Below are 25,011 nucleotides of genomic sequence, written 5' to 3'. Positions count from 1 at the left end.
CATGAATGGATGTTGTACTTTGTCAAATGCTTTTTCTGCATCTTTTGAAATGGTCTTATAGTTTTTATCCTTTCTATTGTTGATATGATGTATCATTTCTCATAGCTTGATTTGTAAGTATTATACAACATTTGCACCCAGGAATAAATCCCACTTGATTGTGGTGAATGATTGTTTTAATGTGTTGTTGAATTTGGTTTGCTAGTATTTTATTCAGAACTTTTGCATCTATGTTCATTAGGGATATTGGCCTGTTCTCTCTCTCTCTCTCAATTTTTTTTTTTTTTTGTGGTGTCTATTTGATTTTGGTATCCAGGTAATGCTGGCCTCATAGAATGACCTTGGAATTTCTCCTTCCTCTTCTACTGTTTGGAATATTTTCAGAAGAATACTTACTATCTCTTCTTTAATTGTTTGGTAGAATTCACCTGTGAAGCCATCTGGTCCTTTTGTTTTTTGGGAGTTTTTTGATCACAGATTCAATTTCTTTGCTGGTTAACAGTCTGTTCAAGTTTTCTATTTCTATTTCTTCCTGTTTCAGTTTTGGTAGTTATCTGTTTCTAGGAATTTATCCATTTCTTCTAGGTTGTCCAATTTGTTGGTATATAGTTTTTCTTTTCTTTTTTTAAAAAAAATATTTTATTTATTTATTTGTCAGAGAAAGAGAGAGAGAGAGTACAAGCAGGGAGAGCAGCAGGCAGAGGGAGAAGCAGGCTCCCCACAGAGTAGGAGCCCAACAAGGGACTTGATCCCAGGACCCCAGGATGATGACCAGAGCCAAAGGCAGTAGTAGCCTAACCAACTGAGCCACCCAGGTGTCCCATAGTTTTTCACAAAATATTCTCTTATGATTGTATTTCTGCAGTGCTGGTTATTATTTTTCTCTCTAATCTGTGATTTTGTTTGAGTCCTTTCTCTTTTTTTCATGATAAGTCTGGTTAGAGGTTTATTAATTTTTTTGATTTTTCTTTCAAAGAAATAGCTCCTGATTTTATTGGTCTGTTCTTTTTTTGTTTGTTTGTTTGTTTCTGTATCATTTATTTCTGCTCTAATCTTTATTATTTCCTAATACTCCAAATGTTTCTGTTCTGCACAAGGGCACATGGCCTCTGGAGTTCCATTCTGTAGCTTGCTCTCCCTTCCTTGGGCTGCTGCTATGGAAAGTTTTTTCAGATAGGGTTGAGGGGCTCCATTTGTCATTCTGTCTTTCGAGTGGGATTCTGTCTAAGGTAATTTGGCATTTCCTGTCCCACTTCTTTTCATATTTCCTACTTAGAGTTAAAAGGCAGTACGAATTTTGGAGTCTGACAGACTTGGGTAGTTCAAATATACTGGACTTCATCAAAAACGCGGAGCTGCTACTGTTGTGACTTTCATCTTCTATATTTTATTTAAATTAACTTTTGGCTCAAATACTACAGATTTGTAAAGAGCATTTTACCTTTGTAATATTCTCTATGCTTATTACTATAGCTTAAAATGCCAGCGAAATAAACATGCGCTGATTTAAATGCCCCAGTAATTAGTGTCACGTAAGATTAGAGTATCCAATGTCAAAAGAAAGACTAATTCAGTAGGCTCAAGATTCCTTCCCATAGGTTTCTTTTATCTTTTTTTCCCCGAGGTGACATTCACTAACATCAAATCAATTATTTAAAAGTGTGCAATTCAGTGGCACTTAGTATACTCACAGTGTTGTGTGGACTACCGTTTCTGTCTAGCTCCAAAACAGTTTCATCACCCCAAAAGAAAATCCTGTACCCATTAAGCAGTCAGTACCCATTCCCTTCTCCCCCAGCCCCTGGCAACCACCAATTTGTTTTTTGTCTCTATAGATTTATCTATTCTAGATAGTTCATGTGAGTGGAATCATATAATGATTTTTCATTTCTGGTTTCTTTCCTTTAACATATTAATCTTGAGGTTCACCAATGTGTAACATATGCAGGACTTCATTCTTTTTCTGGCAGAACAATATTTCACAGCTTGGATAGACCAGATTTTGTTTATCCATTCATCCACTGATGTACATTTGGGTTGTTTCTGCCTTTTTTGACCAGTGTGAATAGTACTGCTGTGAATATTTGTGTATGTGTATTGGAGTACCCGTTTTCAATTCTTTGGGATATATACTAGGAGTGGGATTTCTGGGTCATATGGTAATTCTGTGTTTGACTTCTGGGGGATGCTTTTGGCTTTTTTCTCCAAGGGGGATGGCATAATCAGTGAAATGGGAGTTGAGAATTCACGTGAGCCATGCAGCTAACCCAATTTTTGTCTGTCCCACTCAACGAACCCTTTACCTTTCACCTCTTCTACCAGCAGAGAAAGATGAGTGCTGTGAGTCCCTTACAGTTCTGGCCTCTGTCCCTAGGGCTGTGTCTGGCTGTCCCCGAGAAAACTGTGAGGTGGTGCACCATCTCAGATCATGAGGCCAGTAAGTGCTCCAGTTTCAATGCCAATATGAAAAGAGTCCTGCCAGCGGATGGTCCCCACATCACCTGTGTGAAGAGAACCTCCCACCTCGAATGTATCAAGGCCATCATGGTAAGTTGCAGCTGCCAGCAGGAGAGTGGAAGAAAATTCCTACTTCCTTTCTCTGTGCTTGTTATTGTTTATTGCTTCAGAATAACTTTCTTCCCACAGGAACTAGACCCTGCCTTAGAGGAGAAAGAAATAAGCTGAAGACCTGAAAGTACAGGGACTGTGTGTAGAAAAATAATAGAGGCGCTCAACATTCATTAGTAGTAAAAACAATAATAGAAATTAAACAACTGGGGCACCTGGGTGGCTCAGTGGGTTAAGCCGCTGCCTTCGGTTCAGGTCATGATCTCGGGGTCCTGGGATCGAGTCCCGCATCGGGCTCTCTGCTCAGCAGGGAGCCTGCTTCCCTCTCTCTCTCTCTGTGCCTGCCTCTCTATCTACTTGTGATCTCTCTCTGTCAAATAAATAAATAAAATCTTAAAAAAAAAGAAATTAAACAACTAATAAAGAAGGATTCATTGAAAATGCCTGTGATAATGCAAAGCCAGACTGCACTGGAAAATCCATAAAGAGTCAGAAATAAACAAGAAGTTGTAGTTTTACCCTTATTACTTAACATTGTTTTTGGAATTTCCCAGCAATAAGATACAAAATGCATATGGGATAGAAAGAAACAAATAAAATATTCACATTTTCAGATGATTGCATGCCTGGAATGTACAGTGGGATCAAGGAAAGTATTATTCTAATTGTGACTAGGTTATAGATATTTAATAAATTAAATTTAATTAACATATCAAAATGTCACTTTTTTATATCAGCGGTCATTAGTTGGGGGAAAGTAACCCAAAATTACAACTCATTTTCATTTAAAACAATATACTATAATTCTATTATACTATAACATAGTCTACTATAATACAATAGAAAAACATTTCAGGAGAAAAATCATAGGAGAGATCTGCAAGATTGTTATAATACAAAAGTCTAGGACAAACAATATTTATCAATGAATTAAAATATACGTCATATTCCTAAATGGGAAGACTAAATATCATATACTTGTATATCTTGCCAAAGAATAAGTTTAATATAATTTTCATCAGAATACAGTCTTTTTAAAAGAATCAATTGAATAATTATAAAAATCCTAAGAAAAAGCACACGGGTGAGAAAATAAATAGTATTCTGAAAAAGAAAATTAGCATGGGAGTGGATGAGACCTACTTGAAACTTGAAAAATATTAAAGTAGCCATGTTACAGAGGCTAGGGTCCTGGTATAGATGTAAGAGACCTGGAAGAGAACAAAATTTGCACATATTCGCAGCTTTCTTTACATACATTCATCCATCTCCTTGTCTATGTGATATGAGGCAGATGTCAACTATGATCAATACCCAACATCAGGGCACTAGGGCTCTAGGTTTAATAAATTTAAGTAAGATACATGTGGATTTATGTAGATTTATATATGATAAAGTAAACTTTCTAAACAAATGGCTGAAGAAAAGATTCTTTAGCTGGACAACAGCTAAAGAAACAGTTAAAGTTTCCTTTTAACAAGGAAAATCAAGTGAAATGTTTAATCCATTTACCAAAACAAGCTCTCAGTTTGACTCAATTTGACTAATAAAGATAGACATTACAAGATAAATCACAGAGGTAGATAAACTTGGAAATTTAAAAATTATAGATCTCTGACAAAAAAAATTTAAAGCCGTAAGCATATGAAAATATATTCACATCAGCTATGACAAACCAGCTAGGGCAAAAACTAGATAAAGATGTCATTTAAATATATAAGAAATGCTTAAGAATAATAAGCTATAAACAAACCACTCACAGAAATTACAAGTAATAAATAATATAAACAATAAGGGAAAAGTGTTCATCCTTTTAAAAAATTTTTTTCAAAAGATTTATTTATTTATTTATTTGACAGAGAGAGATCACAAGCAGGCAGAGAGGCAGGCAGAGAGAGAGGAGGAAACAGGCTCCCTGCTGAGCAGAGAGCCTGATGCAGGGCTGGATTGGGATCATGACCTGAGCCGAAACCAGATGCTTTAAACCACTGAGCCACCCAGGTGCCCCGTGTTCATCCTTTTAAATAATCAAATGCAAATAAGTACAAATAGAGCCATTTCTTAAAGTAACAGTTTTTACCTAGAAATGTAATAACATCTCTTAAATGATAGCATTTTTTGCTGGTAGGTTTCTGTGACAGTAGGATACGTTGCTATTGGCATTATAAATGATAAATTCTGTGTTATTTCTGGAAAACACTCTGAAAGTATTCAGTCAGGGCCATAAACATGCACACAAACTTTTATTTATTTTCTCTAATTCATCGATGAGTGGGGGGAATGATTTGTTACAAGAATTAGACCTTATACTATTGTGGGAGCAGGTTAAACACTTTCTGTGGCACTACTGTCTTTGCAACTGCTCTTGGAGCTTGAGGACGAGGCAGCCAGGAAGGGAAGATGTATGTAAAGTGGAGGAAGAACAAGAACAATCTGGAACCTTAGGCATAACCTGGAGCCCACGGGTGTAAAATGAAACCGCCGTGTCTAATTGCTTCTGACCGTGACGGTGTTCACTAGGCCCAGTGGCCTTTTCCTTTTACCTTTATACTAACTCCCTCCTTTTCTCAAGTGAATTTAAGTTGGTTTCTGATACATGCAACCCATAGATATTAATTATATATAAACATAAATACGTCAGTGTGAATACATACCAAAGAAAAAGATGGGATAGGGAAGAAGGAGGCAAGTATATAGAAATGCGACACTAAATTCGGAAAAAGCCTAGATTACTTCCAATGTCAATTAATAAATGAATTTAAAAAATGATTTCCATGATGGGTTGGGAAATGAGCCAATGTCATTTCTGAGAAGAGGCTGTGAGGTGGCTGCTCACGGGAAGGAAGGGATGCTGGGCTGAGAGATACTTGAAGAGGGAATCCAGATCCGTGAGTGCAAACCCTGACTTCCTATGGATAGAAATATTCAATAATTCACTCATTCGCTCACCCAGTAAACATTTATTGAGCACTTACCTGTAGTAGGTGCTTCTCTGGGTACAGCAGGAAACTTCAGCAGGAAAACACACACGCGCGCACGCACCACTCATGCACGCATGCAAGTGTCCCCAAGGGCAAGCAGTGAACAATGAAAACTTCTCAGGTGGTTGATAAGGGCTAAGGAAAAAACAAAGGGGAGTCCAGCATTCACACATGAAGTGGTAGTTTTAAGATGTGGCGGACAGAGCCTTGCTGGGAAGTGACATTCAAGCAGACACGAGGGAGGGAAGGAGGTCTGACCCATGCAATATCTCTGGGTCAGTCATCCCTGGCAGAGGGCTAGGTTAGGGCTCCCTTCATGGTCTGGTCTCTTCTATTTCAGACCAAGGAAGCAGATGCTGTGACCCTCGAAGCAGGTTTGGTGCTTGAAGCGGGCCTGCCCCCCTTCAATCTGAAGCCTGTCGTGGCAGAATTCCATGGGTCAAACACTGGTGCGTTCTTCCTGGGGCCCCAGGTCTCTGATTTGACTTTGCCGCTATGGGGGAGAAGGCAGGGTCTCTGCCAACATTTCATCTGAAGGGAACAGAATTGCTGGAGCTCTTTGGATCAAAGGAGGCTGTCATCTACACTGACCCATAAGGGTTGGAATGTTGACGCTCCCTGAGAAGCTATGAACTGTGTGCGTCCTAATGGAAGTGCCCTTGGTGCTGCTGGATAAGAGGGGCCAGGGCTTTCTGGGGTCCATCACCTACCCAAGGGGCTGCGCCATTGGGAGACCCATCTCTGGAGACACACAGACCTGGACAGGCTCTTCCCTGTGCTGAGTCCCCTGCAGGTGCTGCAGAACATGGGTCTGTGAATGCCGTCAAGAGAGGTTTGGGCGGGGGGGAGTTGAAAGATAAGGTTTTGCCTCCTCCCTGTTCTTGTCCATTAGTGTCATCAGTGTGTGCGTGGGCGCCGCCCACCTCAATCGGACTCCTACTTGCAGAGCCCTGGCAAAATCCCAGGGGACCCCCTGCATCCTTCCTCTCAGACCTTCCCCACTGTGTCTGGGCTGCGGACGGAGAAGCCGAGAAGGGAGAAAAGCCTTTGGGGAGAAACAGTAATGTCACAATGACTGGGAGTTGAAGATCTTCCTGAGAATGCCCTGTAGGCCCTATAATAGCTGGGGGCCCCCACCCCCATGTCTCCACTGGTTTGGAGGGGCTGGCAGAAAGACACTAGTGTTTATTGCCTTAATAAGGGACTTCCCCCTCTCCTGTTAATCAAAGGCTTTTTTCTTTTCTTTGTCTACCTGCTCACCAGGGGATGGTGGAGATCCTAGGATTTCCCTAAAGTTGCCCGTTGTACACCCTCTGGAAGATTAGCTAGTGACTGTGGTATCTTCCTTCGGCCCTTCTTTCTCTCTGCTCCTTTGCAGAGCCGCAAACCTTGCATTATGCTGTGGCTGTGGTGGAGAAGGGCAGCGACCTCCAGCTGAAACAGCTCCAAGGCAAGAAGTCCTGCCACCCGGGCCTAGGATGGTCTGCTGGGTGGTACCTCCCCATCCGGATACTTCTTCCTTCTGACCCTGTTGAAGAAGGTAAGCTGGCTGAGGCTGGGTGCCTTCCGGCAGGACACCTGCTCCCGTCGCCCGCAGGGATTGCCGTGGGGCCATACAACCACTATCTGGCATACCAGTTTCGGGAACTGCGAGATGGGGTGAGGACAGCCTGCTTTAACTGTGATCAGCTAGGTTTGCTGCAGCAGCAACCCTTGGGAACTGGCAGCTGAGTCTTCTCTCAGCAAGGGTACCTTGGTCTCTGAGCTCCTGACAGCCCCTAACTCATTGTAACCCCAGCAGTTTGGCTTGACAAGGAGGGTCACTGAGGCTCATGAGAAAGGGCAATTCCCTTCTGGCTTCCCGAGAAGGCTTGCGGGGGATTACAGCCATACCACCAGCAGTCCGGCCTTTGTGCCTGGGGTAGGGGCTTGGGATGGGGCCAAGAAGAGAGGAGTGGACTGGAGCCATGATTTCTTTTGTGTGTACTTCTTGTTCAGTTATGAAGAGCCAAGGGAGCCTAGGGTGCCTCTTTAGCCTTTGGAAGATGATTACAAAGTCTTTCTGTGCTTCTGAGGCCTGCCAGCTCTGCAGCATTCATGTTTTGCCTATAATAGGACAACAGGTTGCTGGGGTCAGATGGAGTGCTATAGCCTGGGCCACAGCTCTGACCCCGTGTGCCCTTTCTTGGGGTCTCCCTTGCTTCAGTGTCAGACAGTGCTGGATGTCTGTGTGACAGCTTGAGAGGTGGCTGTTGGCACACCCCCTTACCCACTCCCAGGCAAGTTACCCCAACCCCCTTCCATGGATTCCTAGAAGAGGAATCCCCATAAACTACCACAGCCCCTGGTGCCAAGGGGGAGCGGGCTGGATGGGACCATGTCCTGAGGTAAGGAAGGATGGTCAGAGTCCCTGCAGTGTCTGGGGTTCTGCCTGCCACACCTAGAGCCTCCTTGGTGGTGAGTTAAGGTGAGGGACACAGGGATTGCATCTTGGTTCCTTGTAGGTCAGCCACCATTGTGTCTTGAGTGGGCAAGCGAGGAAGCATCTGGTGGGTTGGGGCCCCAGGCCCACACGTCAGTGTGATGCCTGAACACCCTGGGCCGTCCACTTCCTCAGCCATGGGGACTGTCGGCCACCTCGGCACATCTGCTTCCTCAGGATGGTCCTGGGAAGTGTGTTCAGCCTCTTGGGCTCTCATATACGGCCACTCGCTCACACACATGCAACCTGGAGGCCCGCAGCCAATTCATGCTCTGAGGTTCCTTATGTCTCTGTTAAGCAGCCACAGCAGAAATGGCCAAGATCTTCTCCGGCAGCTGTGTCCCCTGTGCGAACAGGGAGGCGTTCCCCAAGCTGTGTCAACTGTGTGCAGGGAAAGGGACAAACAAGTGTGCCTGCTCCTTCCAAGAACCATACTTCGGCTACACTGGTGCCTTCAAGTGAGCGGTGACACCCCCCATTCCTCCTCAGTCTGATGCCAGGGAGACTACGGTGCAGGAAGTGGACACAGAGCCTGCCCAGACCCCCTGGGGTGGCAGTGTGAAACCCAGGGTCCTGAGTGCCTCCCATGGCGTGCTCTCACTCCTAACCATCCTGAGGAGCAGTCTACTATGTGGGAGCCCGCGCCTCTTCTCTCTCTATGGCCTAGGGTCTGTGTGTTACCCTCCTGGACCAAGGAGGGCTGAAGGGATAAAACTGTATCTGGGACTCTGGGATTCACAGACCCAGGTTGGGGTTTCCAGCTGGGCCAAAGGCCAGGACCTCCCAGCTTGCTTCTCTCTCCCTGAGCATCTCCCTGTGTCATGAACATGTGCCTGCCTCTCCCTACCTCCTCAGCCCCTGCAGGAGGGGGGACAAGAGACAGGGCTACTGCTCAAAACCAGAACAAAACAGTCCAGGAATCCAAGGCTATCCTGAGTTTTTATCCTCCATATTAGGCTTTAAGCCTTTATTAAAACAAAAACAAAAACTAGTCGCCTTAGGTTGCCTTTGAAGGGGAAGGGGAAGGTCTTGTCCTCTCATCACCCCCCCTAGAGTTACCTGGGTTATGACTTACAGAGCTCCTGCCTGCTTCAGACTCAGGTTGGCTGTGAAGGTATAAAGGCTCCTCAGCTAGGGCCATGGCCTCTGAGGACACACTGAAGACTGGGAAACTGTGGGCAAAGCCCTCTGAGCCAGTGGTCAGGGCAGAGCAAATCATGGGGACTGGCCTAATGACAGCTGTTTTGTTCCTCAGGTGTCTGCAGGATGGTGTGGGGGATGTGGCCTTTGTGAGGCATATGACAGTGTTTGGTAAGTGCTGGATGGAGGAAGACTCATGTGAGCCATTCCCTGGCCAGGGAAGCTGGTTCTGGCCTGAAAATTTCCCTACATCTAGAGATGGGTGATGGCAAGACCCTTAACGGAATAGGAGAGTTTCTATACAAAAACTATTTCCGTTATTCGTACTTTGTTTAGTGTTTAGTTTGTTCAGTCTGTAAATCTACTAAACTTTCTAAACAGTTAGTAACAATTAGTATTTATTAATTAATAAAATGAAACAAATTTTAGTAATTTGATAACTCAATTCGCTCAGCCACTGCAATATCCATTTCAAATGTAATCACACTCTCCCAAATGCTTCAGTATAAATGGTTCCTAAATGCTATAAACACCTTAACCAAACAAATTATAATGATTATTAGCATATCTCAGTTAGATGTGTTGCAAAATCATTACTACTGTAGACAAAAATATATTTCTTTCTCGTTTCTATAGTAAAAAAACCCTTTTAAGGGTTTTGGGCAACTTATCAGAAAGAAAAAAAAATAAATTAAAGACATATTGAAGTTACAGAATCTGGGTTTTGTTTTGTAACCGATTAAATTTCTTTTTTTTTTAAAGGATTTTATTTATTTATTTGACAGAGAGATCACAAGTAGGCAGAGAGGCAGGCAGAGGGAGAGGAAGAAGCAGGCTCCCCACCAAGCAGAGAGCCCAATGCGGGGCTCGATCCCAGGACCCTGAGATCATGACCTGAGCCGAAGGCAGAGGCTCAACCCACTGAGCCACCCAGGCGCCCCTTAAATTTCTATCAGATACAAAATACACTTATATCACTTAAGATATTTAAACCAAATGTATATTTAGTTTGCTAGGTTCATTTTTAAATGAATAAATGTCTGCTACCTCAAGGGGAACTTTAAGTCCTCACTTTTTACATGGGCCTTGGCTCCTTACAACCTAGTGTATTTCTCTAGCATGAAGTCGGAGCTCGGTGTCCTTTGTTGCCTTGTTCAGCTGTTCACAGTTCACTCTCCCTTCATTATTACACACTGACCTGGTTTGTTAGCATTTTGGCAATTGAGGCCTGTCCTATTATCCGTACATTTAATGAGGGGGGTCATCTAGGGGTTCCGTCTCCCAGACTCAAGTTGTTCCAGATCCTTGTCATTGTTACTTCCTGTGGGCGCCCCAGTGAGTGCAGTTGTGTTGCCAGGGGCCAGCATCTTCTAATGCCCACCCTGAAATGTTTGAAAACATCTTCATTTTCTGAAAATACCAGGTCTTCCCAGAGTGTCCTGGTTTACCTTTGCTGGAAGTCACTTGTCTGATTTAAGATCACTCACTGCCTTTTAAGTAGCAGTTTATGATGATCCACCAGGCTTTTGGGGTGCAAATGAAGCTTGGTGGGGAGCTGCTTCCACCACTGGGCCCCTGAGTGACTGATGTCGAGAATTCTTTCTTTCTGAAGCTGTGAGATCATATTCATTCTTTTAATTTCATTCTGACATTACTAAATCATTTTAAGTTTTTCTTTCGATATAAAGATTTAAAGAGTATTTTCTCTACAACCTACCTAAGGAAACTCGTAACCATTTACAATAACTCTAATTGTACTCCTTCCCTTTTAGGATGAGCGTGCATGAACCCCATAGACCTCTGCGAGTCTGCTAGGGCTGCCATAACAAAGTACCACAAACTGGGTGGCTTAAGCAATAGCAATTTATTGTCTCACAGTTCTAGAGGCTAGAAGTTCAAGATCAAGGTGTGGGTAGGGTTGGTTCCTTCTGCAGGCTCCTTGCTTCTCCCTTAGTTTCTGGTGGTTTGCCGGACATCTTTGGTGTCCGTTGGCTGTAGTCACATCATCCCATCTACTTCTTTCCCTTCATGTGACATTCTCCGTGTGTATATGTATGTGTGCAGGTACGTGGTTTTTATCAGGACACCAGTCATACTGGATTAGGGGCCCCACTACACTAGTGGGACCTCATCTTTAGTTAATGACATCTGTAATGACTCTGTTTCCAAGTAAGGTGACATTCTGAGGTACTGGGGATTTGGACTTCAACATGGAAATGTGCAGGGGACACAGTTCAACCCAGAATACCTTCAAATACCTAGATGAGGGGAACCAAAGAGCCTGTTTTCCTCACAAGGTTTTCTGGTCTTCTTTCTACATACAGAGTATGCTGACTGGGCCTCTAGGCCTCCTTCAACTCTTCCCCACCTTTCCCCAGCAGGCTCTGCCTCCAGGGGCGGATGCTGCTGTAGTGGGCAGACCTGGACTGTCCTAGCATGGCAGTGCATCAGCCTCAGACCAGCTGACAAGTCACCTTCAGTCTCTGAGCCTAAGTCTCCTCATCTCTAGGGGATCATCCTATTACTGGCCTCCCCTGGTTGCTATGAAGATTAAGTGAAACAGAGCCTGGAGAGCCTTCAGCACCATCTTTGGTGTGCTGTGGGTACTCAGAAAACATTTGTTATCATCATTCATAGCAGAAAGTTACACATATGTGGGGATACCCAGAGGGGACCTGGGCAAGGGTGCCTCCTAACTCCATGTCTGTCTGCAGTGAGAACCCGCCATTTTGTCTCCTGAGGCCTCGGATTCCTCATAGATTCTCTTTCAGTCTCTTCGGGTTGTTAAAAAAATTATTAAAGGAGACAAGTTAGGTGATACAAACAAACTTGAACATTTCACAAAGTGGACGGTCTCTTTTTGGAGAACTGCAAAATGGGGTAGAAGGCAGGGAGCTTCTATAGGGTAAAGAACACCGAGAAACAAATATAATGTATCTGGTTGGCTGGGGCCACACAGTCAACCTTGTCTGGGGTGAAAGGGCTCAGAACTGGCTTTGTGTCTGGGGACTGGCTGGCTGAATATAGTTTGTTTCTGTTCAAGTGGAGCATTTACAAGGACACAAAAGTTGTCTAGATTTTGGCTTGCTTCTGTGACCCCAGGGCTCCAAAGTTATTACAACAAGGTCAGTTTGTGATTCAGGGAGCAGCAGGGACCACGGCTCATGGCTCTGCCTGCAGTCGGCTCATCTGGGCTTTCCTCCTGCAGAGAACCTGGCAAACAGGACTGACCATGACCAGTATAAGTTGCTCTGCCCGGACAACAGCCAGATGCCTGTGGATAAATACAGGGAATGCAACCTGGGCCTCTTCCCTTCTCATGCTGTCGTGGCTCGAAATGTGGGGGGCAAGGAAGACTTGATCTGGGAGCTACTCAACCAGGCCCAGGTATTCCCACCCTCTACCCTCACCCCCTGCTTTGTGTATATGGTGGCGGTGGGGGGGGGGGTGGATCTCTGCGTAGATTTGGGACATTTTCTTACATTCTCTTCTAGCCACTCTGAAAGTTCTTTTGGGTATAGGGCAGGAACCATGTCATACATCATCTGCTTCACCGAAAAACCTCTCAGTCTGTATTGTTAGAGACAACAGAGGCTCTGAACCCCTCACCTGGCATCATCGACTCCATGAACCAAAGACTCCATAGAAGTGCCTCATTGCTCCATTTTTTTTCTCTTCAGTTCTAAAGGGGTTTTCAGGATGCAGAGTAGATGCCCCTCCTCTATGGAGTGTTCCGCTATTATCTAACTGGCATGGGATCCTGCCCTCCTCAGCTTCCTCAGTGGCAAGTTCGCTAGCCATGAGCATTCTCTCTTTCTGGTGTTGGTGACAGCATCTTCTAGCCAGCCCTCATTCATTCCCTGTCCCTGCTCTGTTGGTGCTCTCTGCTCAGCACTGGGGGTCCCGAGATGAAGTGGACAATGACTGGCCCTTGAGCTGCTCCCAGACAAGTGTGAGGGACTCAATGAGTACACATACAAATTATCACCAGATGAAATGGTACAACGTTGGGGACACAGATTGTGTACTTTATAGAGGACAGAGGAACTGATTTGCAGGGTATATCTGGGGAGATTCTTGAGCCCTAGGTAGGAAGCTGTGCATACCCCCAGGAAGGAAGGGGATTATTTGCCAATGAGGGCAGCAGGTGTCTTTTCACATAGAACTGACACAAAAGCAAAAAAGCAGATAGACAGTGGAAAGAGCTCGGGGGTAGGTGCTATAGTCAGGAAGGGCTTTGGGCCAGTTAGTGGGAGTTGTTGGCAAAGGGCCCTTCCATATTTTGGAAGCCAGAAATTTCCCAGCTGGTCCTTTAGTGGTAGGCCTGAGGTCAGAGAGGAGCCCAGGACTCCTGACCTCCAGGCTCAGTGGCAGGTGTTGGATCACCAGCTGTTCTGGGATGAAGACCCCCAGAGCTACTTGGGACAGTTGGCTGGCCAGGAGACAGGCAGCCTTCACTGCCTGCCCTGTGGGAACTTGCCCTTGGAGAAGGGCAGCTGCCTGGGATATGGCAACCATACCTCTTGGTGTGGATCTTGGGGAACAGCCCCTGGCTATTTCCCTTAAGCTTCTCATGGCAGACCAGCTGGGATTTGGGTAAAGCATGCCCTGGAGACAGGTGGGAGAACCTCGGGAACCACAGGGGCTTTGGTGGGCTTGGTGCTTGGTCTTAGCTCTCAAGTGCTCATCTTTTCTCCCTTCCAGTTTTCCTTGCCTGGTCTTGGCTTTGTTATCCCCTTTCCTTGCTTTGCCAGCTTCCCTCCTTCTCTGTTTCTTTTATCCTTTGAACAGGAACACTTTGGAAAAGACAAGTCGACAGAATTCCAGCTCTTTGCCTCTCCTCATGGGAAGGACTTGCTGTTTACAGATGCCACCCGTGGGTTTTTAAGAATCCCTCCTAAGATGGACGCCAAGCTATACGTGGGATACGAATATTTTGCTGCCACTCAACATCAGAGGAGAGGTGTGTAGAGTCCTGGGAGGGCAGCAGAGCAGGAAAGCCAGAGAGGCTTCCCCAGTGCCCGCAAACCTCACCTTATCCAACCGTCGGCTAGTGGAGCCCAAGGGAGCTACCAGCTGCACTGGGTTCGTGAGGGGATTTTCTGCTGATCTGGGGAAAAGGCCTGAATTATGAGATCACAAAAGGGTTTTGAAGACCTTCAGATTAGAGTCAACTCAAAGTAATGATGGTTCTTTCTCCTGTGTTTTAACTAGGGATAATACCCCACCCAGTGGCTGGTCTACATGACAGGGGAAAATAGCACATCCCAAACTGAAGTGGGAACATGGCCTCTGCCACTATCAGTAGTGAATTTCCAACTCTTGCCTTCCTCTAGATCCCTATGGTTCATTTCTTCTGTCTTCCCTTACTTTTGTCTTCGTTTAGTCAACCAATAGTCAATGGCCATCCACAAAAGCCACTGTTAGATGTGGCATACTGTGGTGAGCGGACATGGGGGTGGGGAGCAATCAGGCCCACTCAGAGGAGTACACATGACTACCAACTGGGGAATGCTACGGGATGGGAGAACCCAGTCCTGTCAGAACAAAATCTGAAAGGTCCTGACCTTTCGGTGCTCAGAGAGGGCTCTCCTCAGGAGGACGTACTCAAGGAGGTGAGGTTAGGAGAGCAGGGAACGACTCTGCCTTCACTACTCTTTCGTGGTGCAGAGTTCCCCATTTCTCCTGGAGGATGATGGGCAGGAATGAGCCGTGATGTGGGCCCGAGACATGCCCACTCTGCTGCTGTCAGTGAGGCCCCTACTGGGCAGCCTTTCTGTAGCCAGTGGCGCTAAGCTCCCAGACACATCATTGGACTTCTTTTGGATGCCTGGCTTTTCTCCACCTCTCCTAGGTGTGGAAGACCCCCAGAGGGTGCTGTGGTGTGCAGTGGGCCACCGTGAGAAGGCCAAGTGTGATGAATGGAGTGCTGTAAGCGGTGGTGCTTTACAGTGCACCACAGAAGAAAGCACTGGAGACTGCATCGCCGCCATCACAGTAAGGAGGGCCTCACCTCCACAGCTGGGCTCGGACACCCAGACACATGTCCTCTCTGCCCTCTTCCCATATGTCTTCCTTTTGGCTATGAGACTAAAATGCACCTGTTGTGTGCTGCTCCCACCCTCCAAAGCCCCACCCAGCTCTGCTGAATGTGTCAATGGAGTTCAGGCGGGCCCAAGGTCCAGACGCCTGAGGTGCTCAGCTCTGGGGTCCTGGGAGCTCTTGAGTATGGTCCTGCCTGGGAGCTGCAGGAAGTGGGGTGACATCCCAGGGGGGTGGTCAGGGCCCCTGTGGATTGTGAAAGCAAATCAACCCTAGTCCTTGAGTTGTAAGTATAATTTTTGTTGGTGCTAAAAATATTATATGCTGGAAGAGAAATGAAAGATAAATAAAATCATTTACAACTTTATAACTCAGAGAACATTACTTCATAATTTCTGAGTTATGAGTTGTGTTATTAGCTTTCCATTTCTGTATGAGCAGATAATATTTTTGTGATTAGAAAAAATAATTTTATAATAAAAGACTAAAAAATTGACAAACTCAGAAGACATACATTCTTCTTTAAGAGGACATATATTTTGATAAACTTTCCTAAGACTAACCCGTACATTAAGATCTTGCAATTTATACAGTCTCCTTAATGTGTCAATTTTAAGGATTAAATGAATTTGAGTGCTCAGAACATTGCCTAGCATATAATGAGCAGCCAATAAATGTTATCTGTTGTTATTATTTAAAGTCAGCACAGAAGGTGTACTTTCTTAGGAAATGGAATATTCATTGAAAATGTTTTTAATGGCTGCACAATATTCCGCCAAGTATTTCTGCTTCAATTTATTTAACTAATTTCTAAATGTCTACATATTAATTATTTGCAAATCCTTTGATATTGTAGATGATATGGGATTGAAGATTTTTGTTCTCTAACCTCAATATTTCTGGATAGATCATAAGAAATAATAATAGTTAATATTTCAGAAGTTAGTTACTATGTGCCAAACATGTTTATGGGCTCTTAACTTGCATTAGCTTATCTATCTATCTATTTATTTATTTATTTAAAAGATTTTATTTCTTTATTGTTAGAGAGAGAAGGAGAGAAAGAGAGCACAAGCAGGAGGAGTGGCAGGCAGAGGGAGAGGGAGAAGCAGACTCTCCGCTGAGCAAGGAGCCTGATGCGGGACTCAATCCCAGACCCCTGAGATTGTGACCTGAGCTGAGGGCAGATGCTTAACTGCCTGAGCCACTCAGGTGTCCCACATTAACTCATTTAATCCTAACAATGAGCCTATCTGCCCATTTGATGGATGAAAAAAATGTGTATAGAATAGTTTTTAAGTATGTGTCCTTTGGAATCGTCAGATCCAGGAGGCTGTGTGGTATCCTGGTTATGAGCAGGAGTTAAGGACTTGAACTGCTTAAGTTTTAGTTTTAGTGACTATCTATGGGAGAAATTATTTAACTTCCCTCTGCTTTACTTCACTAGTGTATAAAAGGGGAAGAATTATATGGTACCTACCTTATTGGATTTTGTGAGGAATACATGAGGTAATTACTGTAAGGTGTTTAGAAAGGCCTGGCACAGAGTAAAGGCTTGGTAAGTTTTTGTTTGTATAGTTGCTACTGTTCTAAGATTTCTAGAAGGGCAGTTAAGCCAAGAGTGAGTATATATCTGTGTGTTTTTATCTCAATGATCTTATCTATCACTGTAAGTATACATTTTTTGTTCTGTTTTTGGAAAATTTCATTGATTAAAATAAGGTAATTGTTAACTAATTATTTAATTAGGGAAATTGTTCATTGCAAGTCTTTGTTGCACCAGTGCTCTGAGTGTAGTGCTAACGTGATTATGGGAGCAGAACTGAACTCCACCATACAGAAGAAAACAAGTTCCATGGAAACACAGTAAATACAGGGACACCTGTGTGGCTCAGTGGGTTGAGCACCGGGCTCTTGGTTTCAGCTCAGGTTGTGATCTCGGGGTGGTAAGATCAAGTCCTGTGTCGAGCTCTGCGCTCAGCTCAGCTTAAGAGTCTGCTTGAGATCTTCTTCCCCCTCCCTCCCCTCCACTGCTCCTCCCCATGTGTATTCTCTCTTTCCCTCACTCAAAAATAAATAAATCAATAAAGCCTTTAAAAAGAGAAACAGTAAATACAACCCCTGTGTGTGGACATGTAGACTACTGAGCGACAGTGGTCACAGAGTAAATGTGGTGAGGGCATAACCAGTACTCCAGATGGGTCTAATGAGAGCTCAGAGATGCCGGGAGCAGGATCTGGGTTGGGCACTTGTTCTGGGTCATCATGTCCGGTTTTCTAACCCCCGTGGTGATACAGGAGAAGTTTTGGGTGGTCCATGATGTGATGAATCAAAAGGACATCTGACATAAAGCCAATGAGATAGACACCTCTGAGGGTCAGTGAGACAGGAAACGGCTTCACTGTTGTACTACTGATTTATTTCTTAACTTCAGAAGGGAGAGGCCGATGCCATGACTCTGGATGGAGGCTTCATCTACACAGCGGGGCAGTGTGGTCTGGTGCCTGTCCTGGCAGAGAACTACAGTAAGTGGGGGAGGGGGGGGTGCCTGCCAGTGTTTTATTTTCTCTGGGCCATGGACATAACAACATGGACATAGAAAGAAGGAGAAATGATCTATAGTTCATTGTTGAGGTGACAATTAACTATGGGAGACGCTAGCAGATAGTATCCTCCTTCCCCAGAATCAGAACCAATGAGGATATGGACACAGGAGTTAGGCAGAAAGAGAAGAAAAGAGATGTTTATTATTGAAAAGGTGATATTGGAGGTCATGGTACAGAGCTGGCCTCAGGGCTCGCCAAATTGCCCTGGAATTAGAGTTACCCACTAGTTCAGGAGAACAGGTCTGTTGGCTTACCCAATGGCTGAGGGCAGAGGAGAATGCATATTGTCATAGAGCATCATTGAAAAGATCTAAACCACCCTCTCCCCACTGTTCAATGAAGAGGGGCACAGCCGCATGTGCCTTGTTCAGTACTGTTGCTAAATTTACTAGTCCAATATTAACTCACCCCAGCTGCACTGGAATGTTGACCGGTGAGGCTACAAGGTCATCTTCTTCAGTGGGGAACCCTTCACATAGAAAAAAAAATAATGCTGGGGAAAAGAAGATTTCACCAATATAATTTATCAAGCACCTCATCCGTTAGGCAGTGAGCAAGAAACCATGCATTATCCTTCAAACAAAACAACTCTGTGAAGTAAATAATGGTAACTCCGTTTTACTGATATAAAAACTAAGAGTTGTACTGATATAAAAACCCTTATAAAAACTTCTCTAAGCTTAGAGAAGTAGAATGAGTTGTCCAAGGTAGAATGAAGACCATATCCAGGTTTTTCTGACTCCATGGGCTATTTTTTTTCCCCTCCAGCATAGCAAGAATGTAATGATTGCCTACCACAATCCAGAGCTCTGAAGGGAAGGAAGATGTCAGGATGGCTTGAATCACACAGCCAATGCAAAAGCATCTTTTCCAGATCTTCAGTAGTCTCTGCCCGTCTTCAAAGGGCATCTCCTTTTCTTTCCCTGTAACTCCCTGAGTGTTGGGGAGATTCTGGGGCAGAACCTAATGTCCAAAGGCAAAGGTCAGGGAGAGGGGTTAAGTGGGCCTGCAGAATCTTGGCTTGTTGAGAACCAGTGACAAACTGCTTGGCTGATGTTTCTTATTTCATTCCTCACTCTCGAGACTGAGAAGCTCATGACTTTGGGTTGAGTAATATGGGGCTTAATGGCACGTATCCCGATTGCTCTTCTTTTTAGTGCCTGCAGATGGGTCTACGTGTGTAAATACGCCCGTGGCCGGTGAGTCAGCATCAGCAACATTGGGGCTCAAAGGTAAAGGCCATCGTAGGGGAGAGGGTGAGAAAAATGTTAAAAACGAAGCAAAGTTACTAGAGCGGTAAAAAATAAAATAAAAACAAGGAGGGTGAGCTACCATCACTATGGCTTATTGTTAAGGAGCAGATGTGTCACAAAGCTGTGGTGATAAAGACTGTTTGTGGGCTTCGTCACAGACAACAAAGACTCCTGCTTGCACTATTCCCATTTACTCTCCTGAGCAGTCCTCCGGGCTGTGGGCATCATTTTCCTGTGTAGATGGGGCAAGTGAGGCCCAGGGCCAGCAGCCAGGGAGTGGCTGCCCCTGGGCTTGAGGAGAGGTGGTGTGACTGGAAGCCCCTGGCCCTTCCTGACACACCACCCTACTCCTTGCCCCGGGCTGCCTGCCCTTCTCCGCCCCAGGAGGCAGGAGCCCATTCCTGGCACTTGTGGGCCAAGCGCAGGCTTCAGGATAGGAGGAGAGTCGCCGCTGCTCTAACGAAGAAGAGGGGGGAAATGAGCTCGACCTTGCAGCTTTCAGCCAGCTGACTGTAATAGCGGAGGCGCCCATCTTGTCCTTAGAATAGACGAGGTGACAGGTTCTCCCATCTGTGTCTCTACATAGGCAGGGAGGGTCTGGATCTGTCCCTGAAGTACCTGATCTTGGAAAAACAGAGCAGTATTTCTCGATCCAGTGTAGTGCCTGGACTGGCTGCATCAGCAGCACCTGAGAACTTGTGAGAAATGCAAATTCTTGGGCTCCACCCGAATCCATCGAGCCAGAAACTCCAAGGATGGGGCCACTGCTCTGTGTTTTAGCAAGCCCTCCAGCTGACTCTGATGCAGTCTGGGGTTTGAAAACAACTGTGGTGGAGGATCCTGGGATGAAAACAGGTGCTCACTTGGGTTTGGCCTTTCTTATGGGACAGGTAAACTGGGGGAGGTGGGTGGGTTTGGGCCACCACAGCACCAGTAGGAGCTCCGGTCCCTGCTGACCACAGGGTCTCAGAGGCCCTGCAGGCCCACACCACACCAAGGCTTCTAGAGTGCAAAGCTCCTCCCCTGCAGCAGCTCTCCTCCATGTGACACAGGACCCAAGCCCCAGGATATGCTGTCCCTGCCCCCCTCTGCTTTTATGGCGAACGGTGTTCAGTGAGTTGTGTCTTCATCCCCAGCCCCAAGGGCTGGCATTTCGTCAACCACGCAGTCTATTGAGTATAGAATATGTGAAGTCAGAAAGAACTCCGCTTCAAGAATGGTTGAAATTTCTAGGAACTGCAGTGATATACAAACGCAAGTCAACAAAGGTGCTTAGAAGACAGTTCAGGCTGGCTGAGAAGAAGGAGGTTAGATTTGAGTAGAGACAGAGAGGGATCAACTCCAAAGACAGACAGACAGACAGACAGACACACGCACAGCCCGGATGGCAATAATCAATGCCATTTGTGCAAAATTAGTTACGCCTCCAGAAAGGCACTGTAATAGTATTTGGCTCCCGGAACGGTGTAATAGAGCACAGTCTGGTAAGCCAGGGCTAGCTGTGGCTTCAGGAGAATCTGCTTCACTGAGAGAGGGGCTCTGGTACTGCTTGTGCCACTAGCAGCATGGTTGGAAACCCAGCAACGTAACCTCCCCGTCATATCCTGATGTATAATGTGCCCATATTAGCACATCTGATCCCCCTGAAAATCCCCCTGGGTGGGTATCATTGTTACCATTTTACTGAGGAGAAGCTGAGGACCCTGGACACTAAGTGACTTGTCCTCGGTCATTTAGGAAGTCACTGGCAAGGCAGGTTTTCCACCTGCCATGTTCACTTCCAATTTTTCCAGGTTTGACTGTGTAGAAACCCGAACCATGATGGCAAGAAAGGAAGTGTAGTAGGGAGGGGGGGTTGGAGTGGTGGTGGAGGACCACATTATCGCCTAGTTCTGAAGATTTAGGATTCTAATTTTCTTATAAATTCAGATGTGCTGTTTAAGCCTCCATCAAAACGCATAATTCAGTTACAGAGTATTGGGATAGGAATATACCAAATATCCGTGGTGTTCCGTTAGAATCAAGAACATGAGAAGTCTCACTCCTACCAAAGACACTTGGTATTACTTTGGAAGTGAATGCAGTATGACTGAAAAGATTAGAAACATATTTTTAATATTGGAGAAAAAAGAGATTAAATTGTCACTATTAGAAAATGAGGTTATAAATCTAGAAAATCAGAGACTTTAAAAAAGGAGTTATTAAAGCTGCTTCTTTTGGACTTCAACAGAAATATTTCAACAGGTACACATATATATGTACAAATTTATATAGATAACTCGTAATATGGCAAAGTGGGTCACAACGTAAGTGCCCACCAGTAGGGGGATTACAAAATATGCCACTTCCATACAGTGGAACATACCTTAGATTCAACCAATAAACAGAATGAGACAGCTGTATCTACTTCTGCTGAATCGGTATATCATTGAGGGAGAATAAAGCATCTTTCAGTTAAGAATGTACAGCAGTGGGGCGCCTGGGTGGCTCAGTGGGTTAAAGCCTCTGCTTTCGGCTCAGGTCATGATCCCAGGGTCCTGGGATCAAGCCCCACATCGGGCTCTCTGCTCCAAAAAGAATGTACAGCAGGAGTCCACTGAAAAAATATGAAGCATGTGTGTAAATATTTCTGGGTGCATATATGCAGACGCGTCCGGAGAGCGGTAGTGTCAGACTGTTTGGCCCCATACCTAATGATGATAATTATTCGGAGAGTCTTCTGCTGGAGTAGGGTGAGGGGTTCAAGCTTCTCCCCCTCCCCTGGGACAGTGGCAGGCAGAGACTAACGGTAGCCGCTCTAGAAGACATTTTCAGAGGGTCCTGGAGCTACTGAAATTGCATTTTGATATCTCGTTGCAAGGTCATTACGTCGTGGCAGTGGTTAAGAAATCAGATCCCTACTTCACTTGGGACTCTCTGCAAGGCAAGAGGTCCTGCCACCCCGCAGTTGGTACTTCCGCAGGCTGGATCATCCCCATGGGTTTAATATACAACAAAACCGGGTCCTGTAAATTTGGTAAGTGTGTTCTGGGAGGCAGTGCGGCAGCCCCTTCCTTTGGCCTGTACCTGTATTGTACAGGAGTTCAGTTCAATGGCAAGGAATGTCGAGGGATGGCATGAATGGGTAGGGGGGGTCAAGCACTGGGCAGACATTACAGGTGAGCTTCACCTCTCCTTGAGCAGGTGCTCCCCCTTCTCCTCACCTCCTTACTTCTGAGGGGAATGGCTTGGTCCAATGGGCAGATACCAGGGAAATGCCCTACTCTTTATGTGTTACAATGGGCTCAGGGAACAAGCCTGGGTTGCACAGCAAGTGTGGTGTGTGTGTGTGTGTGTGTGTGTGGTTTTCCCATATAAACCAGAGTGGTTGTTTTGTAAAAACCGAAAACCATGTCCCAGTAAGGCCTTGAGTGCTTTTCACTTGCACCCTTCTCGCCCTTAGATTCTCCTATTTGTCGTTTTAGCAATACTCTTGCCAGTACCTAAAAGTCTCCTCGTGCCCTGCTTTTCCCAGCCATCTGACAAACCCCACCTCTGCACAAACCCCATTACCTGCTCTCTTCCCTCTCTGCACCTTAGCAGCTAAACATGGCTGGAGAAGTCATGGGGTAGAACAGTTCATTCCACTGGAAATGATCCAGCTACTGGCCTCAGCGGGCTTCTCGCAATCACACCCTCACTGTGTCGCTGCTCCACCCCCCCACACTTCCCAATAATTATCCTAATGTCCTCATTGTCCACACATTTCCAGCCCACACCCATCTACCCCCCTTTCTCAGCAGAAGACTCATCTCAGCTGTAATAGACATCAGAAATGGTCAAAGTTTCCCCCCTCACCATCCCACTGCCAAAGCTGTGGGCTCCTCATGGCTGTATATGCTCAGCCTCCCTCCACCTGTACTCTGGGTGTAGGCGCCTCCCCTTCTCCCCTCCCTAGAGCCTCATACCCTTGGTTACTAGTTCTCTGTCTAGTATAGCCAACAATTTCTTTCAACATTAAACACCCCCCAGGTTTTCCATCTTTAAATGTCCTCCTTCTCCCAGCAGTCTCCTCTAGCTTCTGATTTGTTTCCTCTCCTCCTTGCTGCCATGCTTAGCAGCATGGTCTGAGCCACTCATCTCCTGCTCGCTCCTCCACTCCCTGTCCTCTGGGTTCTCTGCATCATTCCATAGGAAGGACTCTGGTCAAGGCTACTGGTGACCTGCATGTTGCTCAGTTGGAAGGTCCTGCTCCAGTCCATTCCTCTATGACTTCTCTTTCTTCAGATCGCCTTAAAACACTATCTTCTGACTTCTCTCAAAATGCTGGCTTGATTTTTCTCCTACCCCTACAAAGTCCCCTTTCCCAACCTGGTTAATAAATGTTTCAATTGCTTAAAGCAGCTTTCTTCCCCCACTTTAAAACCAATCCTCAGGCAATCACATCCATGCCTACAGCCTCGTTTGCCATCTAAACAAATAAAATGGGCATCTGGGTGGCTCAGTTGGTTAAAGGAGCTGTCTTCAGCTCAAGTCATGATCCTGGAATCCCAGGATCGAATACTGGATCAGGGTCCCTGAGTCTGTTTCTCCCTGTGACCCTCCCCTGTCTTGTGCTCTCTCAAATAAATAAATAGAATCTTTAAAAAAATCATGTTAAACATTAAAAACGAGGCACATAGCCAGCTCTAAATAAATGTTTGCTGTTGTCACTATTAATATTATATCTATATGTTGATCACTATTGTGTCTTTATCCCTAGCACAGATCTCTCTTTGACCTCCACACCTGTATATATTGAACTGGCTATTTGACATTATCTAGTTGGATATCTCAAAAGCACATTAAGCTCAAAACAGAATGTATCAGCTCCACTGAGTCTGCTCCAGAGCTGTCTAGCTCGGTAGAGGACCCTACAGTCCATCCACTTGCCCCAGCAGGAAACCAAGCTGTCATCCTCCATGTACCCATCCACCACCAGTGATGTCCCCCTCCACTGTCTCCCTCGCCTTGTGCTACTCTAGTCCAAGCTGCCCTCACCTCCCCTGGACTATTACAGTAACCTGCTGCCTGCACCCCGCATCTGCCCTGGATTCCATTCATCCCACTGGCAGACCAGTCCTTGGGAAGCACACATCTGGCTATATCTGGCCCACCACTCCTGTCCTAGCATTGCTGTCGCCCTTCAGAAGCTCCTCATTTCTCTAAGGAAAAGGAATAAAATTTACACAAAAGTGTAAAAGTGGGTCTGGACCTTGCCTCCTGTCCACTCACTCTTGCACTGGGTGGTCTAGCCCAATGGCCTCTTACTAACTTTCTGCAATCTTTGCACCCACCCCCAACCCTGCCTTGGGCCTTCACAGATGCTGCTCCCTGTCTGGGACATGCTTGTCCTTTCACCCTTCACTTAAGTAATTGCTATTCATTCTTCCTTTCTCAACCTGAAGTCTCTCCCCGATTCCCAGGTCTGTACAAGATTCCTTTATGTGAAGCTGCATAGAACCATATTCTTTCCCACTGCAAGCTGGAGTTGAGGGTACAAATTCACTAGTGTGTCTATTTGAGTTGTGACTATTGTTCATGGACTTGGGTTCCAGGAGCATGGGGCCTATGTGATGTCCTCACCATACTGCCCTGGGGCCCAACATGGGGCTTGGCATCGGGCCTCTTGGCTCCTTCCTGGATTTGAAGTCAAGATGAAATATCTTATAAGGGAGGGCAAGGGTGGCAGAGGTCAGGAAAAATGTGGGAGAGGTTCGACTGGGTGGGCTTTCAGTTTTGTTCGCTCTCTGTTAGGATTACATCTGTGTGTGTACTTCCAAACCTCCGCCCTGTGCCCCTTCTGTTCCACAGACTCTTGTCCCAACTTCAGCCAGTCCCCGTTTACTTTGCTCTAGTTGCAACTTTTTTTTTATTCTGTAATGTTCTTACTTGTAATAATATGGTACCAAATCCCTGAA

General features: G+C 45.5%; 1 protein-coding gene across 3 annotated transcripts in view; it reads left to right on the top strand.

Annotated features, from left to right (window-relative positions):
- LOC123940644 (inhibitor of carbonic anhydrase-like) overlaps positions 1–25,011 on the top strand; it is a 43,290-nt gene that overhangs the window by 9,261 nt on the left and 9,018 nt on the right. The window contains exons 2-12 of one of the 3 annotated variants that reach the window (XM_046003615.1): positions 2,375–2,547; positions 5,890–5,998; positions 6,928–7,089; positions 8,330–8,489; positions 9,287–9,342; positions 12,380–12,558; positions 13,963–14,134; positions 15,026–15,168; positions 17,648–17,738; positions 18,977–19,018; positions 21,933–22,088. In XM_046003615.1, coding sequence (XP_045859571.1) covers positions 2,464–2,547; positions 5,890–5,998; positions 6,928–7,089; positions 8,330–8,489; positions 9,287–9,342; positions 12,380–12,558; positions 13,963–14,134; positions 15,026–15,168; positions 17,648–17,738; positions 18,977–19,018; positions 21,933–22,088 — 1,354 coding nt within the window. In that variant the 5' untranslated portion in view covers positions 2,375–2,463. Of the gene's footprint in view, positions 1–2,374; positions 2,548–5,889; positions 5,999–6,927; positions 7,090–8,329; positions 8,490–9,286; positions 9,343–12,379; positions 12,559–13,962; positions 14,135–15,025; positions 15,169–17,647; positions 17,739–18,976; positions 19,052–21,932; positions 22,089–25,011 lie in introns of all 3 variants that reach the window. The other 2 variants (XM_046003613.1, XM_046003612.1) reach the window with 2 other exon arrangements.

The sequence above is a fragment of the Meles meles genome, chromosome 4 (assembly GCF_922984935.1).
Source record: "Meles meles chromosome 4, mMelMel3.1 paternal haplotype, whole genome shotgun sequence".
Classification (NCBI taxonomy): Eukaryota; Metazoa; Chordata; class Mammalia; order Carnivora; family Mustelidae; genus Meles; species Meles meles.
The sequence above is the reverse complement of the archived record's forward strand: the minus strand, read 5'-3'. Positions and strand labels throughout refer to the sequence as shown.